The sequence below is a fragment of the Ceratotherium simum genome, chromosome 4, assembly GCF_057802395.1.
Source record: "Ceratotherium simum simum isolate JZ-2026a chromosome 4, ASM5780239v1, whole genome shotgun sequence".
NCBI classification, from domain to species: Eukaryota; Metazoa; Chordata; class Mammalia; order Perissodactyla; family Rhinocerotidae; genus Ceratotherium; species Ceratotherium simum.
Genome location: NC_141903.1, coordinates 28,716,694 through 28,735,680, shown reverse-complemented (window position 1 = coordinate 28,735,680; position 18,987 = coordinate 28,716,694). Strand labels below are relative to the sequence as shown.

At 41.7% G+C, this 18,987-nt stretch overlaps 1 protein-coding gene across 1 annotated transcript; it reads left to right on the top strand.

Annotated features, from left to right (window-relative positions):
• Positions 1 to 287: 287 nt before the first annotated feature.
• LOC147917227 (serine protease inhibitor Kazal-type 7-like) lies at positions 288 to 17,842 on the top strand. The gene is made up of 5 exons (XM_087430276.1): positions 288 to 363; positions 14,507 to 14,584; positions 15,443 to 15,468; positions 16,225 to 16,349; positions 17,777 to 17,842. Exons 1-5 carry the CDS (start codon positions 288 to 290, stop codon positions 17,820 to 17,822), a joined length of 351 nt encoding a protein of 116 aa, XP_087286402.1. The 3' UTR covers positions 17,823 to 17,842.
• Positions 17,843 to 18,987: the final 1,145 nt, after the last annotated feature.

The following is an 18,987-nucleotide window of genomic DNA, read 5'->3' as shown; positions in this document are numbered from 1 at the left end:
CCTTGAAGAGAGGTGTTAGCAGGTAACAAGAGTCAGCAGTTTGCTGAGACTCCAGGGAGAAGATAAGCAAAGGATGAGAGACAAAAAGATGTATGTTTTAAAAGCCTCATCCTCTCCCTCAGTATGTTTGTTTGGGCAGGAGTAGAGTTTGGTGAAGAACAATGTTCCCATGTCACATACTCTCAGTTTTTTGTAGGCCAGAAGGCTTTGAGTGACAAGATCCTCTGTGAACAGAAGACACATGTTGAAGGAGAGGAGCAGAGTTTCCCCAGAAGTCAGGCATAGCAATGGGGCGAGGTTATGTCTCTCTAGCTATGCCTCTTTTGGACAGGTTCCAAGGTCGGTTCAAAGAGTCGAGTGATGGTAAGAAAAGAGAGAAGAACACGCACTTTGAGAGGGATAATGACTCCCCTTTCCGGGCCTCCCAGGAGGACTGAATACATGTCCTGTTATGGATAAGCAGAGTGTCTATATTGCTAAGATGTTTAAATTAAAATTTATACTCCCTCATAATACATGGATAAATCACTTCAAAGCTTATGATGAAAATTTGGTCAGTTTCTCTTTTGATAGTCACATCACTGGAGTGGGCATTACGGTACTCATTAAACAAATGAAAACAATTAAATTAGAAAGGTAAGAAGGAATAAGTATGTGGTGGAGGCCACACTTGATCCCAGGGATTCTCATCTCAAGTGCAAAGTTTTCTCCAGCCAAGTCTACTCCTCTCTTGTTTTCCAAGTGTCTCTGACAAATGATCAAAATACCATCTCTGCTTGCACATCTCCAATAATGGAGTGCTCACCACCTATCTGGAAAGTCTATTCCATATTGGCTGGCTGACATATTGAAAGATTGTTCATTTTAGAAAAAAATAGATTTTAGGGTGATGTCTGCAGCCTTTCCTATCAAGCTTGTCGAAGACTTCATGGTACTCAGGTTCCACATTTGTGTCCTACCATCCCTCCACCTGCATTGTGAGATGGCTCATGTCCTCCACAATCCAGTTGTCCTTAGACCATAGGGCTAAATCCTTTATAAAATTGCTGTCCAGATCTTCTCAGGCCACAAGTCTCAGATAGGAAGCTGAAGTCTATCCATGGAACTAAGTAAAGAAATAAGGCTGCCAGATGCTTTGGTATTCAGCATTGATCACTCTAGCCCCTGACAAACTTCCTCTCCATCTCTCTGGCCTTCCAGGCCCTGGGGCTCCCTGTAAGCGCCTGTCTTGTTATCTTCCTCCTTTGTAGTCCTCATTAAATTTGACATTATTACGCAATTTGACGCGAAAACTCTTTCTCACCATATTTCATTTTCCCAATTGAGAAATAAGGAAACAGAAAATTCCCATGTAATTCGCCTCTTCTCTATCCCTCCTCTTGGGTTTCAGCTCTTAATCCTCCTTCTTCGCTGCCCAGCCTCTCCTTCCGTGAAGATTCCTTGTCTACAGCTTTGTCTCCTTCCCACAACCCTGGTTCCTAAATCCCTCCTCTCTGACACACACCTGACTCAGGCACTCTCCTGACTTCTGCGCCTTTGCACTTGACGAGTCAACCCACTCCAATAGCTTCACATTCCAGTCTCCTCACCTAAGGACCTGGGGGTTTTTCCTTCACCATCGTTTTGAGGGCACAGCCTGAGAAGCGAGGCTGAGGGCTCACAGACTGGGGAAATGCAAGACATGAGCTGCGATTTCTCCCTAACTGCTTCCCCCAGACTGTACCTATGTCTGTTCACACTTTTGCCCAGAATCTGCCCAAACTTTGATTCCCTATTATGCTTACTGGAGAAAAACGACCATTATCAGGCGCTCTAGAACTTCTGTTGCATATGTGAAGGGATATACTTGGAAAGAGAGAGCAGCCTCATTCTATTAAGCTCCACTGTAGAGAACTAGAATGTATGGAAGCCATTTAGAGATGCAGTTCCGTTCAGTAGGATCAAAACTTTCTGAGAAGTCCAAGCAGACCCAAAATTCAGTGATCCTCCTTGGTAACAAGTTTTTATATTTGACATCATGACATAATGGAAAATCAGATTAAATTGTTATTTCTTAATGTCCAAGGAAACACTAAAACCCCTTTATACGTTATTAAATATTCTGTAAAATAATAAGCCAACTATGGCAAATTTAGTTTGGGGAAAATTGAGCTAAATAAAGTGAAAACATTTCTGTATTACAGAAAATTTAATAGAGCCTTTAGTAAAATAAAATGCATTGTAGGGGCCAGCCCAGTGGCACAGCATTTAAGTGCACGTACTCTGCTTCAGCGGCCCAGGGTTTGCAGGTTCGGACCCGGGGCGCGCACTGCTTGCCAAGCCATGCTGTGGTGGCATCCCATATAAAGTAGTGGAAGATGGGCACGGACGTTAGCCCAGGGCCAATCTTCCTCAGCAAAAAAAAACAAAAACAGTAGGATTGGCATCAGATGTTCGTTCAGGGCTGATCTTCCTCACAAAAAATAAATAAATAAATAAATAAATAAATAAATAAATAAATAAAAATAAGCAAAGATAAAATGCATTGTGAATCCCCTCAAAAGAGATAGAGTATCAGTGTTTCTCAAGTGTAGTGGACCAGCAATCCATTTTTCAAAAAATGCTAGTTAACATTTCATGGGATACTGTGTCTTGAAGATCAAAGGCCTATGATTCTCTGCATGTAAGAAGGACATGAATCTGGAGGGAGTGGAGGCAGAGGATAGAACGTTACGGACTGAACTGTATCCTCCCAAAATTCTCATGGTGAAGCCCTAACCCCTTGTGTGACTGCATTTGGAGATGGTGCTCTTAAAGAGGTAATTCAGGTTACATGAGGTGGTAAAGGTAGTGCCCTAATCTAATAGGACTCGTGTCTCTATTAGAAGAGGAAGAGACACCAGGGGTCACGCACACAGGGAAAAGGCCGTGTGAGGACACAGTGAGAAGGTGGCTGTCTAAAAGCCAAAGAGAGAGGCCTCAGGAGAAACTAGCCCTGCCAATACCTTGATCTGGAACTTCCAGCCTCCAGAATTATGAGAAAATAAATTTGTCTTGTTGAAGTCACCCAGTCCTTGGTATTTTGTTATGATAGTGCTAGCAGATTAATATCTTCTCTAACGTTGGCTAACTCTGGGCTTACAGGTGTCCCCTTCACCACTGAGCACAGTAGATATGATTTTACCAATAGGAGTTGTGAGCTGTGTGTGTGTGTGTGTGTGTGTGTAATCTAGATCCAGATAGTGTGAGGTCACCTAGGAGCTACATGAACTCACAGGAAAAAACAGGTGCCACTGTTTTGTCACAATGTCTTGTCCCATGACTGGAACTATTTAGCCTCAGTGATTCAAAAAAATTGAATAGAACCAAAGCATAGGATCCCCGGATGTACTAACTCCCTGTTCCCATGAGAGGCCGGGAACAAGGATCTTGCTGCCAGACACAAGACCAAAATGCAAATATCCTGATCTCTAGGTCACTGTGCCCCAGTGCAGAAAAGGGCCTGATTACAGTGGGGGCTACATCCAAAGAACGAAATGAAAAGAAAAGAGCAGGAGTGTGAAGGAGCCACACAGGGAAGGGAGAGGAGGACAGACAGGAAGCCGGAGCTGGTCCAGCCAAATCTAGGCCACCGATTTTAAAACTGTCATAAGAAGGCCTTGAGGATACTGGATGGAGTGTGTGCTGGGTGCCAAGAAGGAAGGAGCCTGGGGGTTGGGGGTTGGCTGATACGGCAATTAGGAGGGAAAAACAGAATTAAGTAGTAAAGTTCCAACTGCTTCTTCCTACCATCCCCCATAATACTCAGCCTTATTTTTCAGTTGTTCATATTAGTGGTCCAAGGAGGGATTTTTAACTTGAAAACTTGAAGCACCAATCTAGGTGAATTTCCCTAGATGTGGGAGAAGCACAAGGCACAAAGTGGAGAGGGGACTGTCACAGCATTGTACCTTACATAGATATGGGGGGGAGGGTGCAGGGCAGGATCCTTGTCACCCAACTCTCAATCGTCCCTTCTCCTCACTGGGACCCTGCTCTGTCCAGGTGATCCTCACATATGAAAATGCCGTGCAGTCTGATCCAGCGCTCTGCCCACTCTGTCTACTCGTTTGAAACATCAGCTGTCCTTCCTGAGCACTCTAATCCAGCCAGTTTCACTTCTGTTATTCCAATTTCCAATGTGTCTCCAAATCTACCTCTTAGATTTGATTTAAAGGCAATCCACCAGAGGACTACAGAGCGTCGACTCTTAGCCTTAAACCAGCCATTTCTCTAAGTCTCTGTTGTCTCAGCTAAATAACAGGGCCAATAACCACATCTCTCTCTAAGATTGTTGTGAGTCTTAAATGAGATCATGCAACAACAGGCATAGCACTGTTGTAGCACATAGTACGTGCTTAAAATATGGTTAATTTTCTTATCATAATTCTCCCTTTCTACAGCCGTCACTCTCTACCTGGATTACTGCCCCACCACAGTGCCGTCTCCCCTATTTCTCTCCAGCTAACCGACCCAGGAACTCTTCGTTCAGACCCTGCTCCAATTCATTTCTCTCACCCTTCTCTGACCTTCTAATGGGTCATCTTTCTCTTCCCTGTGGTATCCTAAATCCAACGGGGAAGAAAGCCCCAATACTCTCAAACTTTTCTCTCATTTCACTTTTACCTTTTCCTGCATTAATGCTATTTCACCTTCCCTAGAATGGAACCATGGTCAGAGCAATCCTCTTTAGCAGGCCTCAACTTTTCCCTCCCTTGCAGGAATATTAGGAGGAATCAATAAACCGCTCTCAGCCTAAAAGGGACTGCTTTTTTATCTTCACAGTCTTCATCTTTCACCCCTGAAGCACCCTCTATAATTTCTGGCTCACTGTGCAGCTTGGAAATTTCCTCTCCATGTAAACAGCTGCCAAAACCCAAAGCAACCCCACCCCTGATCCCTTGACCTCACTTTTCCACACATTTTTGAATTCAAAACCTTTATCTCCAACCATCTTTTGTCTGCTTTATGTGAGGATACACCCTGTGGATCATTGTCTCAGCCCCACCTCTGAGAAATTAAATTTGATCCTTTGCCTACTAGTCACAGCCTCCATAAACAATTGTTCACATTCCCTACACCTACTATTACTACTAAGTCCACATTTTTCTTGAACTTGGACCTCTAAACCCTTAATTGCTCACACTATTGCTGTGCATAGTTCATCAGAACCTTCTGGAACACTTAACTCTCTTCCAAGCCCCTCTCAAGTCTCTGATGTACACACTCCCAATCCATAAAATCATTTTTTTTCCATTTCTCACTCAGCATTAAAACAAAGTTTGGGAGAAATATTCAGCATGGTACTGACTGAACCTGCAAAAATCTAGTGCTAATTTTGTCTAGTGGTCATTAAAGTTTATAGCCATTGTTGACTATTTGACATGCTCCCATCCATGTCTGTACCAAGCCTTCTCCATCCTTCTCCAGCTTCCAGATTAACCCAATTCTTCCACTCAAAAGGCAACCCCATAACTTAGCAGCCGGATTCAACCTTACAATGGGTTACCCTTTATCTTTCTTCCTCTCCCTTTGAAAATATCTCTGTCTCTACATTCATCTACTCTTCTCTGTCTCCTGTGTCAGAGGAAATGATATTTCACCTTGTGCTCTCAATCTTATTTCCTACTTTTCCATATTCCTTTAATTAGCCACCCTCCATCACATATCTTAAATTTCTTCTTTCCTTTCAGCTTTAGGACATGCAGCTATGCTAGACCCTTCTGAAGCCTCAGCTTCTTCCATTCCCCTCCTCTCGTTCACTATCAAACATTTAAAAACACTGTAACCCTATCCCTCCCCTTCATCTTCATCACCCTTTGATCCCATTTCCACTCCTCTTGGCTAAAATTGCATTTTCAAAGCGCAACAAAGACGCCTCTTCTTGAAACATAATGGCTTTTTCTCAGTATTCATTCTCTTCAAATTTTCACAGGAAACGATAAAACTTATAATTCTTTATCAGGACATTCACTTCCCTTCTTTTCTGAACGCAACATAGTCTCCTCCATTAATTGGTATCATGATCTTAGAAAGATTATTTAAATCCTCTGAGCCTCAACTTACTCACTGGTAAAATTAGGGTAGTAAAAATTCCTTCCTCATGAGTTGTCATGAAGATCACATTCCTATCATTAGCTGCCTTATATCAAGCTATAATTATGGTCTTCACACTCTGATACACATGTACGCACACATACACAATTATATATATATAATTCCATTTAATACTCAAAACCACTCTGAGAGGTAAATATTATTTTTTTTTTAATTTTTTGTTTATTGCAGTAACATTGGTTTGTAACATTGGTTTATATCATTGTAAAAATTTCAGGTGTACATCATTAGACTTCTATTTCTGCATAGATTACATCATGTTCACCACCAAAATACTAATTACAACACATCACCACACACATGTACCAAATTATCCCTTTCACCCTCCTACCTCCCCCCTTCCCCTCTGGTAAGCACCAATCCAATCTCTGTCTCTATGTGTTTGTTTATTGTTGTTATTATCTACTACTTAATGAAGGAAATCATACGGTATTTGACCTTCTCCCTGTAACTTATTTCACTTTGCATTATACCCTCAATGTCCATCCATGTTGTCACAAATGGCTGGATTTCATCGTTTCTTATAGGTGAGTAGTATTCTATTGTGTATATATACCACATCTTCTTTATCCTTTCGTCCCTTGATGGGCACTTAGGTTGCTTCCAAGTCTTGGCTATTGTGAATAATGCTGCAATGAACATAGGGGTGCATGTACCTTTACAAATTGGTGTTTTCAAGTTCTTTGGATAAATACCCAACAGTGGAATAGCTGGATCATATGGTAGTTCTATCCTTGATTTTTTCAGGAATCTCCATACTGTTTTCCATAGTGGCTGCACCAGTTTGCATTCCCACCAGCAGTGTATGAGAGTTCCCTTCTCTCCACATCCTCTCCAACACATGTTGTTTCCTGTCTTGTTAATTATAGCCATTCTGACGGGCGTCAAGTGATATCTCATTGTAGTTTTCATTTGCATTTCCCTGATAGTTAGTGATTTTGAACATCTTTTCATGTGTCTGTTGGCCATCTGTATATCTTCTTTGGAGAAATGTCTGTTCAGGACTTTTGCCCATTTTTGAATTGGGTTGGTAGTTTTTTTGTTGTTGAGATGCATGAGTTCTTTATATATTTTGGAGATTAAGCCCTTATCAGATGTACGGTTTGCAATAGTTAGGTTGTCTTTTCATTTTGTTGATGGTTTCCTTTGCTGTACAGAAGCTTTTTAGTTTGATGTAGTCCCGTTTGTTTATTTTTTCTATTGTTTCTCTTGCCTGGTCAGACATTGTGCTTGAAAAGATGTTGCTAAGACCGATGTCGAAGAGCGTACTGCCTATGTTTTCTTCTAGAAGTTTCACAGTATCAGGTCTTACATTCAAGTCCTTAATCCATTTGGAGTTAATTTTTGTGTATGGCGTAAGGTAAGGGTCTACTTTCATTTTTTTGCATGTGGCTATCCAGTTTTCCCAACACCATTTGTTGAAGAGACTTTCTTTTCCCCATAGTATGTTCTTGGCTCCTTTGTCAAAGATTAGCTGTCCATAGATGTGTGGGTTTATTTCTGGGCTTTCGATTCTATTCCGCTGATCTTTGTGTCTGTTTTTGTGCCAGTACCATGCTGTTTTGGTTACTATAGCTTTGTAGTATATTTTGAAGTCAGGGAGGGTGATACCTCCACCTTTGTTCTTTTTTCTCAGGATTCCTTTAGCTATTCAGGGTCTTTTGTTGTTCCACATAAATTTTAGGATTCTTTGTTCTATTTCTGTGAAAAGTGTTGTTGGAACTTTGATAGGGATTGCACTGAATCTATAGATTGCTTTAGGAAGTATGGACATCTTAACTATGTTAATTCTTCCAATCCAAGAGCACAGAATATCTTTCCATTTCTTTGTGTCTTCTTCAATTTCTTTCAGAAATGTTTTATAGTTTTCGGTGTACAGATCTTTCACCTCTTTTGTTAAGTTTATTCCTAGGTATTTTATTCTTTTTGTTGCAATTGTAAATGGGATTGTATTCTTAATTTCTCTTTCTGCTACTTCGTTGTTAGTGTACAGAAATGCAACTGATTTTTGTATGTTGATTTTGTATACTGCAACTTTACCATATTCGTTTATTACTTCTAAAAGTTTTCTGGTGGATTCTTTAGGGTTTTATATACATAAAATCATGTCATCTGCAAATAGTGACAGTTTCACTTCTTCCTTTCCAATTTGGATCCCTTTTATTTCTTTCTCTTGCCTGATTGCTCTGGCTAGGACTTCCAGTACTATGTTAAATAGGAGTGGTGAGAGTGGGCATCCTTGTCTGGTTCCTGTTCTTAGAGAGATAGCTTTCAGTTTTTCACCATTGAGGATGATATTAGCTGTGGGTTTGTCATATATGGTCTTTATTATGTTGAGGTACTTTCCTTCTACACCCATTTTATTCAGAGTTTTTATCATAAATGGATGCTGGATCTTGTCAAATGCTTTCTCTGAATCTATTGAGATGATCATGTGATTTTTATTCTTCATTTTATTAATGTGGTGTATTACGTTGATTGATTTGCGAATGTTAAACCATCCCTGCATACCTGGAATAAATCCCACTTGATCATGGTGTATAATCTTTTTAACATATTGTTGTATGTGATTTGCTAGTATTTTGTTGAGGATTTTTGCATCGATGTTCATCAGTGATATTGGCCTGTAATTTTCTTTTTTTGTCTTGTCCTTGTCTGGTTTTGGTATCAGGGTAATGTCAGCTTCATAGAATGAGTTAGGGAGCTTCCCCCCCTCCTCAATTTTTGGAAGAGTTTGAGAAGGATAGGTATTAAGTCTTCTTTGAATGTTTGGTAGAATTCACCAGGGAAGCCGTCTGGTCCTGGACTTTTATTTTTGGGGAGGTTTGTGATTACTGTTTTGATCTCCTTACTGGTGATTGGTCTATTCAAATTCTCTACTTCTTCTTGGTCCAGTTTTGGAAGGTTGTATGATTCTAAGAATTTATCCATTTCTTCCAGATTGTTGAATTGGTTGGCATATAGCTTTTCATAGTAGTCTCTTATAATCTTTTGTATTTCTGAGGTGTCTGTTGTAACCTCTCCTCTTTCATTTCTGATTTTACTTATTTGTGCCTTCTCTCTTTTTTTCTTGGTGAGTCTAGCTAAAGGTTTGTCAATTTTGTTGATCTTTTCAAAGAACCAGCTCTTGGTTTTATTAATTTTTTCTATTTTTTTTTGGTCTCTATTTCATTTATTTCTGCTCTGATTTTTATGATTTCCCTTCTACTGATTTTGGGCTTTGTTTGTTCCTCTTTTTCCAGTTCCTTTAGGTGCATTGTTGGATTGTTTATTTGAGATTTTTCTTGTTTGTTGAGATAGGCCTGTATTGCTATAAACTTCCCTCTTAGATCCGCTTTTGCTGTATCCCATAAGTTCTGGCATGTCCTATTTTCATTTTCATTTGTCTCCAGGTAGTTTCTGATTTCTTCTTTGATTTCTTCGTTAACCCAGTCATTGTTCAGTAGCATTTTGTTTAATCTCCACGTATTTGTGGCTTTTCTGATTTTCTTCCTATAGTTGATTTCTAGTTTCATACTGTTGTGGTCAGAAAAGATGCTTGGTATTATTTCAATCTTCTTAAATTTATAGAGACTTGTTTTGTGGCCTAATATGTGATCAATCCTGGAGAATGTTCCATGTGCATTTGAAAAGAACGTGTATTCTTCGGTGTTTGGATGGAATGCTCTGTATATATCTACTGGGTCCATCTGTGCTAGTGCGTCATTTAAGGCCAATGTTTCCTTATTGATCTTCTGTTTGGATGATCTATCTGTTGGTGTAAGTGGAGTGTTAAAGTCCCCTACTATTATCGTGTTACTGTCTCTTTCTGTTTTTATGTCACTTAATAATTGCTTTATATACTTAGGTGCACCTACATTGGGTGCGTAGATATTTACAAGTGTTATATCCTCTTGTTGGATTGTTCCCTTGATCATTATGTAATGCCCTTCTTTGTCTCTTTTTACAGTTTTTGTTTTAAAGTCTATTTTGTCTGATATGAGTACTGCTACCACAGCTTTCTTTTCATTGCCATTTGTGTGGAGTATCTTTTCCATCCCTTCACTTTCAGTTTATGAGTGTCTTTAGGTCTGAAGTGTGTCTCTTGTATGCAGCATATATATGGGTCTTGTCTTTTTATCCAATCAGCCACCCTATGCCTTTTAATGGGAGCATTTAGTCCATTGACGTTTAAAGTAGCTATTGATATGTATGTACTTACTGCCATTTTTTAACCTTTTTTTTTTCTCAGTGTTTTAGTAGTCCTTCTCTGTTCCTTTCTTCTTCTATACAGAATTGATGGTCACTTTAGTTTGACCTCTGTCTGAAAGCTGTACTCTTTAACTCCCCTCCTCCCTCATGTTTTTGATATCATATCCAACTTCTTTTTTGTGCATTTGTATCCATTACCTTCTTATCATGGAACTAGATAATTTTTCCTATTTGTGGTCTTCCCTTTTCCCCTTAAATCAGTCCCTTTAACATTTCTTGTAGCACTGGTTTCTTGGTGACAAACTCCTTTAATTTTTGCTTGTCTGGGAAATTTTTGATCTCTCCTTTCATTTTGAATGATAACCTTGCTGGGCAGAGTATTCTTGGCTGTAAGTTTTTTCCTTTTAGCACTTTAAATATATCGTGCCATTCTCTTCTAGCCTGTAAGGTTTCTGCTGAGAAGTCTGCTGATAGCCTTATGGGGTTTCCTTTGTATGTAACTTGACATTCTCTTGCAGCTTTTAGGATTCTCTCTTTATCTTTAATTCTGGACATTTTGATTATGATGTGTCTTGGTGTGGGCCTCTTTGGGTTTATCTTGTTTGGGGCTCTCTGTGCTTCCTGTACCTGGATGTCTGTTTCCTTCCTTAGGTTAGGGAAGTTTTCATCTATTATTTCTTGAAATAGATTCTCTGCCTCCTTGTCTCGCTCTACTCCTTCCGGGACACCTATAACACGGATGTTAGTGCGCTTGATGTTGTCCCAGAGGTTCCTTAGACTGTCCTCACTCTTTTTAATTCTTTTCTCTTTTACCTGTTCACCTTGGGTAATTGCTTCTACTCTTTCATCCAGCTCACAGATCCGTTCTTCTGTATCCTCTACTCTGCTTTTGAGTCCCTCTAGTGAATTTTTCATTTCCAGTATTGTATTCTTCATTTCTGATTGGTTCTTTTTTATATCTTCCATTTCTTTGTTGACATTCTCACTGAGTTCATCTATTCTTCTCCCCAGATCAGTGAGCATCCTTAACACTCTTTGTTTGAACTCTCTGTCGGGTAGGTTGCTCATTTCTGTTTCACTTAGTTCCTTTTCTGGGGTTTTGTCCTGTTCCCTTACTTGGAATGTATTCTTTTGCCTCCTCATTTTGCCTCTTTCCATGTGCTTGTGTCTACGTATTAGGTAGGTCAGCAACGTCTTCTGCTCTTGGATAGGTGACCTTATGTAAGTGATGCCTTAGGAGGCTTCCAGTGTGCTTCCCTCAGTTCTCAATGTACCAGGGGTGACCCCTATGTGGGCTACGTGTGTCCTTCTGTTGTGGCCTGTTTGCTCTCCCTGTATGTGCCCAGGTAGGCCGAGTTATGCTCCTGGTCAGCTGTTGTAATGTTCAGCTGTTTGTAGTTGTGTGGGGAGTATCAGGTGTGGGGAGCCCCAGCAGAGTTGGCTGCAAGTTCTAATACCACATTTGTGTTGCAGTGTTTCTTTTAAGTGAGTAGACCCCCAGTGTGGCAGGTTGTTAGGCTCAGGGCCTTACAATTGCTGTAAGTCTCTAGCCTATTAGGGCTCTTGTCAGCTCTCTGTGGATTGCAGCTCGGTGGGGCTGGCCTCAGGCACAGGAGCACCCAATTGTTTCAGGCTTTGGAAGGTGGGGCAAAACCCCTATGTGGGTCTTTGAGAAACACAAGTCTTGTGCAGCTGACAAGCCCTTGCTGTCCACAGGTCCACACACATAGTCAACACAGTACTGCCCCGTGTGCGTGCCCCGACCTCCAGAAGCGGACCCAGTCTCTCCATGGCGGGAGCCCCACACACTCCGCCACCGCCCTACACTCTCCACCCGCTCCTTGTGCATGCCCTGCCCCGCTGAAGTCGGCTCAGTTGCCAGGCTGCAGAGAATCCAGTCACCAATCTATGCAGGCCCACAAGTTGCCTGAGGGCTTGTTTTTGGGTGGGGCCAGTCTCTAGGGTGGGCTGCCTGCCCTGACAGAGCTGGATTAAGTCGGTGCTCTAGCGGGTGGGGCAGACCTGGGCTAGCAGGCCTCAGGGAGAACTCCAATGGCATCTGTGTCAGCACGCCCACACCAGGTCACAACAATGGCCGCCGCCAATGTCTCAGTCCCTGGAGAGGTCTCACCTCTCACTGAGATGCACTCGGGGCCTATTAGCTGAGTCTCTTTTCACCACAGAACTGCGTACCTTTCGTTCTGGTGATTTTAGGATGCTTTCTGAAACGGGTGCATTTGCGCGCGGGCCCTTTAAGAGCCGGTTTTAGTTTCTTTGTGAACCGGGTTTTCTGTGGGTGCTCCCCAATGTTTTAGTAGCAGGCAAAGTCAGATATTATGCCACTGGTGTCGATTGTGCTGGGTCCACAAAATGCCCACAGCGGGGGCGCTCCCGGCTCAGGGCCCCGCGCCTCCAGGGAGGGCTGCGTACCTGTGAGCTGCTCCCGGCGGCCATGAAGCTGGCGGCTTGTGAAGGCAGCGTTCTTCCTCTCCAGAAGGGAGTCTCTGCCTCTTCCACCTCAGTTAGGATGGTCCGTTGTTGCAGGAGTTCCTCTTATCCAGTTTTGAGTTCTGTCTCAGGGGTAATTTTTCCACAAGTAGTAGTAAATTGGCTGTGTCCACGGGAGGAGGTGAGTTCCAAGTCTGCTGACGCCGCCATCTTGAGTTCACCCCCTGTAAATATTGTTTCTATGTCACAGATAAGGAAACTAAAATATCCAGAGCTTAACCTATATACTCAAAGTCACATAGTCAACATTTATTAAAAACAAGATTCCAAATAAGATCCATTCGACTCAATGCCCATATTCTTCACTATTAGATTATACTGCTTCCCAAACAGATGTGAAAGCTGAAATTTTAGGGCGTCATGCAATGTCATTTGTTATTAACTTATTATCTTTTGTAGATGCTGTGTTTCAGAACGTACAAAATCAAACCTGCCAAGCAAAGGACTGGTAGAGTGCAGTCTACTGCCTTCCCCCAGCTGTACGTCCTTAAGCTCCATAGACAGACAACAGCCATTTGGACCATTGTGCTTGGACAATGCAGTCTACAATCTAATGTCGGCGAGACTCTTGGCTCATCATTAATAACAATAACAATCACAATAACAACTGCATGCACTGCACTTTAGAACACACTTAACGTAAATGACTCCAATTATGTGAACTCGCTTGTGTCTGGCAATAGTTCCCACTTGACAGGGGATGAAGCTAAGGCTCTGGGTTTGTCTCTGAGTCATTCACCAATTATTTCCAGTTCTCCCCCTTCTGGTCTTCAAGGGACAAGGTAAGATCACACTCTGTAACTTCTATGGTTGGGTCAGGCCACATGATGGTGAGGCAAAGTGACAGTGGGGTCACTTCTGGGATGGAATATTTCATCGCTGAGAAGGGAAATCCTGAAGAATGCATTTTTCACTTCACCTTGACAATGAACGATATTCCAGATAGTGACTACTCTGTCCACTGGGATCTACTGAAGACAATGTAACACCATCAGCTGACCACTGTACATGTGTAGTTTGAGTAACAAATAAACTTGTACAAAGTCACAGAAATCTCGGTGTTATATGTTACTACAACATAACCAGGTCTTCATGGCTGATATAGGCTCACGGCACATAGATGACTGACCCAAGATCACACAGCTGGGAAATGTCAATGCCTTTCTTTAAGCCTCATAAACGCTAAGGTCACTGTTCTTTCCACTAGATCTCAGCTTGCTTCACAGGTTCATTGCCTCAAAAATAAAACAATATTTTCCCAGGAACCAAAATATAAATGTAAGTGCAATCTGTCTAATTGGGTTTAATATCCTCCATTTTGGTGAAATAAAGAAAGTTTGATATTTTCACTTATTTCATGACTAGGCCAAGCAGCCTATAATTAATCTCTTCTGCTATATGAAGTTCAGAATTCTAAGTAACCTTCCCCACCTCTGGGGCAGGCAAAAATATACTTCTCACCTCAAATAATCAATTAGTTAGTTAGATAGGAAGTAGGAATTAAGTGACTCCCACACCACCCAGGGTGTGACATTGTGCTTTGAAGGCCTCTTAGAGCTGACACTGACTCTGGATGACCTCACAGGAAAGGTGGAGAAACCAAGCACTGCCATATAAACACGAGTGCTTCCTAGGGCATGGCTGATGCAGCTGCTGTGAGAGCCCTGCGCAGCCTCTGCCATCTCCACTATGAAGATCACTGGGGGTCTCCTTCTGCTCTGCACAGTGATCTGTTTCTGCAGCACTTTAGGTGAGTTCAGGGTAGATAGCGCCCTGCACAGCCATTAAGATAGTTTTTCCACTAACCTCTCCTGGGATGTCAGCATCTGAGAGAAATGTCTGGTCATGTGCATTTAAAATGGACTGGTTTATAACAGAAACTGCTGTGGCCTGGGGAAGGAGAATCTGATGTCCCAGTGGGAGTTGGGGGATTTGGGTCTAGTGTATTCCCTTTCAAGGATTTTTATTTCTATCCATGGAACAAAAAAATGAACTAAATTCTTCGCAGGTCTACCATTTCATAAGGACATTGGAAGTTGTCGGTATTACTAGGTACTATTCCTCAGTGCAAAGATGCAGAAAAATGTGGATGTCTCACCAGGTCAATCCAGGAGAATCAACATAAAACACAATTCTCCAAAGCCCAGGAGTCAGCAACTAGACTTTTATATGGTGAAAAATTACTTAAATAAATTAGGCGTTAGAACAGATTCTAACACCTTAAAAACATTCCATTACATTCTTTTTTATCAGTTAGGAGTGAAGGAATATCAAAGATGGTGTTCCAAGCTCTTAGGAGTAGTGACCACTATACTTCTGATTGCTCTCTGACTTTGAATCATTATCAAAGATACTGGGAGCTCCAGAAGCATCCCATGGTCGATAAAGGGAGGAAATTCAGATAACTATCTTGCCTGAACCAAGGGCTTATTTAACCCATTGGCCATTCAGCAAACAGCTGGAATTTTGTGTAAGGAAGGAATGTGGGCTGAGACTCATTGCCAGAGGAACTACAGAATCTTAATCTATGGGACTAAATTTACATTAATTAATGAGATTTTAAGACTTTGCTTCATTTTTAACATTTCCATCTGTATCTGTCTTTCAGAAGCTGCTAGTCTGTCTTCAACAACAGTGAGTATATTGAATTACATTTTAATCTCAATTCCTACTGACTTTCATTTAGTCCACAAATATTTATGAAATGTATATATAGGATTAATTCAGTATGTTTAGTGGGGGTAAAAGCGAGAGGCAGACACAGATAAAGAATAGCCTCTGCTTTCCAGAGGCAGTTGATGAAATAGGACATACATAGAAATAACCATAACCTAAAAAAAATATTCCAGAGTTAAAGGAGAGAGAGAGGACTTCCAGCTGAGAGGTTGGTGAAGTCTCCATGGAAGGGACAACATGTGAGAGGCCGGACAGTGTTACCTTGGTTAATCGCATTAGCTCTGGATTCAAATCCCAGCCCCACCATTTACGAGCTTTTACATTATACAAGTTAGGTAGAACTATATATACAAGTTCTCTCTTTTTAAGCCTCAGTTTCCCTCATCTGTAAATAGAGCTAAAAGTAGACTCTATCCTATTCAGTTGTTCTGAAGATTAAACAAAGAAAATTCATGTAAGTTTTAAGTTTAATGCCTGGCGTAGAAATGCTCAGGAAATCTTAACTGTACTAGTAATAATAGAAGTTGTGCTCATATGACTAGTATTTGTCCTAGTGGTAATATTATTACGAATAGAAGTAGACACAGCAGCATGCGAATATGTGTCTGAGCTGGGACTTGCAGGATAGTATTTTGCTTCCCGTACACCAGAGGCCGGGATAGCCTCGCATAGGGGCCAGGAGAAAAGCAGGACATTCTCTTGTGTCTGTCGCAGGTGGACTGCAGCATTTACAAGAAGTACCCAGTGGCGGCCATCCCCTGCCCCATCACATACCTGCCTGTTTGTGGTTCTGACTACATCACCTATGGGAATGAATGCCACTTGTGCACCGAGAGCTTGTGAGTACCTCGTGGGTAGAACAACGAAGCCGGAGCCAGTGTCCTCCACTGCAAACCTCTCCTCTTTCCATGAGCCTGCTTAACTCTTTATCAGCTGTACTTACTCCCCCCCAGAAGCAGCTGGTAGAAACAGAAAACTGAGTGCCTCACTGTCAGACTAGGGTTGGGCCACCTGCTCTGCCAGCTTGGACTGGTCCCTCCACGACAGAACCTCCAATTCCAGTCTGTCAATTGAGAGAGTCCAACAAGACCATGAGTTTTCAAATTGGTGTCCCTGGAGCCCCGAATTTCTGGATAGGCAAGTCAGGAGCCAACAAAGGGTTAAGGCAGCATTTGGGATGATCTCCCACCTCAAGTACAGCTTTTGACTATTTTAATTAGTGGAGTTACACACAATACTTGGTTTGAAGAAAAGTTCCTGCACTCCACACTAAAAAATAATTGAAAACAACTATCCTCCATGACTTCTAAAAGACTTAATGGTTATAATCCAGCTTGATTCTTAAACAAACTGTGGCTAGAAGGCCTTTATCATCCTCAATTTCCTAGCAGCTCTAAATATCTATAGCCTTAGAGCGATAGGGAGAATAAGACTACTATCAAGACTTTTTTTTTTTAATCTAAAATAGAGAGACGCAAGCTGTCAGTGCTTGGACCGGAATCCCATGGAAATGTTTTGCTGAAGTATTTTGTTCGGCCTGCACAGTGTTTTTGAAGACAATATAACTAGGTGGATGTCACTTCCTTGGTGCAGAATAGGCAGCTTACCATTTACTGTCTTACACCAAGTCCGCTGTGCTCACTGTTAACTCTCTTTAGACCACTGGATTTTGACTACTTGTCTTAGATCTTGCGTTTTTCATCTTTGTGATTTTCTTAACAAGTTAGAATCTTAGGTTAGGCTCTGAGCCGAGTAGGATATGTCTGCATATCTATTCCTGTTTGGAAACTTTTAGTTCAGAAAAGGGAAGATTCTGTAACAGGCACACACACCGGGACCTTGGCCTAGACACTAGCTTGTGTTCAAGGACTCTGAAGGGGAATGTGCTGGAAGTTCTCCTCACTAATGTAGGATCCAGCTTGATCACAAGCACTGTTGACCAGCAAAGGGTGAGGGGCAGGCCCCCTCAACCTCTCGTGTCAGAAGCTCACCTTCTTTGTTGTTTTAAGATATTGGATGATCAGCCCAGGCTCTGGGATGGTGGAAGCAGCAGGTGGGATGGAAGTATCACTGGACTAGGGAAATTCTGCTTCTGCTTCTGCCTCTGCCAGAAACTGCCTGGGCAAAGACATTCCTTTTCAGGGACTCAATTTCCTTATCTGTAAAATGAGCATCTGCCTCATAATCTCGATAGTTCCTTTCAGCTCTAATGTTATATAAAATTTCCTCTGGTGTGGACAAATCTTCTAACTGTGTCTTCCCATAGGAAAAGCAATGGGAAGGTTCAGTTTCTTCATGAAGGAAGTTGTTAACTTCTCCATAGACATGGATACAGAGCAATGATACCTTCATCGGCGTCTTCATCATCCCGGGCTGTGACTGCCTTATCCCTCATGTTGGCCAAGGTTCTGTGAGGGGGGCAGAGACGGATTCGAAGTCATCTTTGTCGAGTGGACAGAGTTGTCGTGCTCTCATTCAAATGCATGCCTCACTGACTGACTGGCTGTTTTTTTCACCTCAATAAAAGATTCTCCCCAAAGAGTTTATCTTTACTTTTGTTTGTATTTGTTTCTTAGATCAGGGTGTATTATCTCAGTTTATAAAGAAAACTGAAGAACATATAAATCTTGTTGTTCAGGAGAAAGTTTTGTACAAAGAATCCCCCTGGCTTCCAAGAAACGCATGCACATGCACACACATACACAAATCCACACACGTGCACACACACACAAATACCAGTGAATGCCTCATCCCCTCTTGGAATCCTTGTTTTCCCTAATCAGTAATTGCCACTGGGAACTGGTCTATGGACATAGTGGTTCTTTATATTGGTCTCTTCCAAAGTTCCTTAAAAGGAAACCTCCTTCATTACAACAAGTCATCCCCAGAGGGAAGATTTTTCTGCCCATTTCTTTCCATAAGCATAGTAAAATTTTTCTTCCCTTGTCTCTCCCCTCGCTACTTCCCCTGCTGTAGCCGTAACAGAACATCCCTGGGTCTGACTACTACATGGCTTGAGATCCTCTCTAAGATTTGCCTTCCTTACTTATTAAATGTATATATCACTGTTCACCAAGAAAACTTTGACAGTATTGGTAAATTGTACATTTTTATTTTAAATACAAAGATATACAATTCATTCTTAGCTATGGCGCTAGAGTTCCTTCTATAGAGGATATTTATGTGACCACAGCACTTTGAAGCAGCTTCTATCAATGGGCATAGCTCACAAGAAATTAGTAACCCAGATCGGGCCTTGATATACTTGCATGGCTATCATTTTCTCCTCCCCAAATTCACTTCTCCCCTCACTTGCTCCAGAAACGTTCTTGGCCCAAAGATTACCGAGGATGGTCCAGCCCACCTGCAGCCTGCCCCAAAGATACAAGGAGGCCTGTGGAAATCTTATCTCCTCATAGACTCAAGGAGAGAGTGGGAATCCATAGTTTTGGAGGCTGCCCCTTTCCCATCTCCATA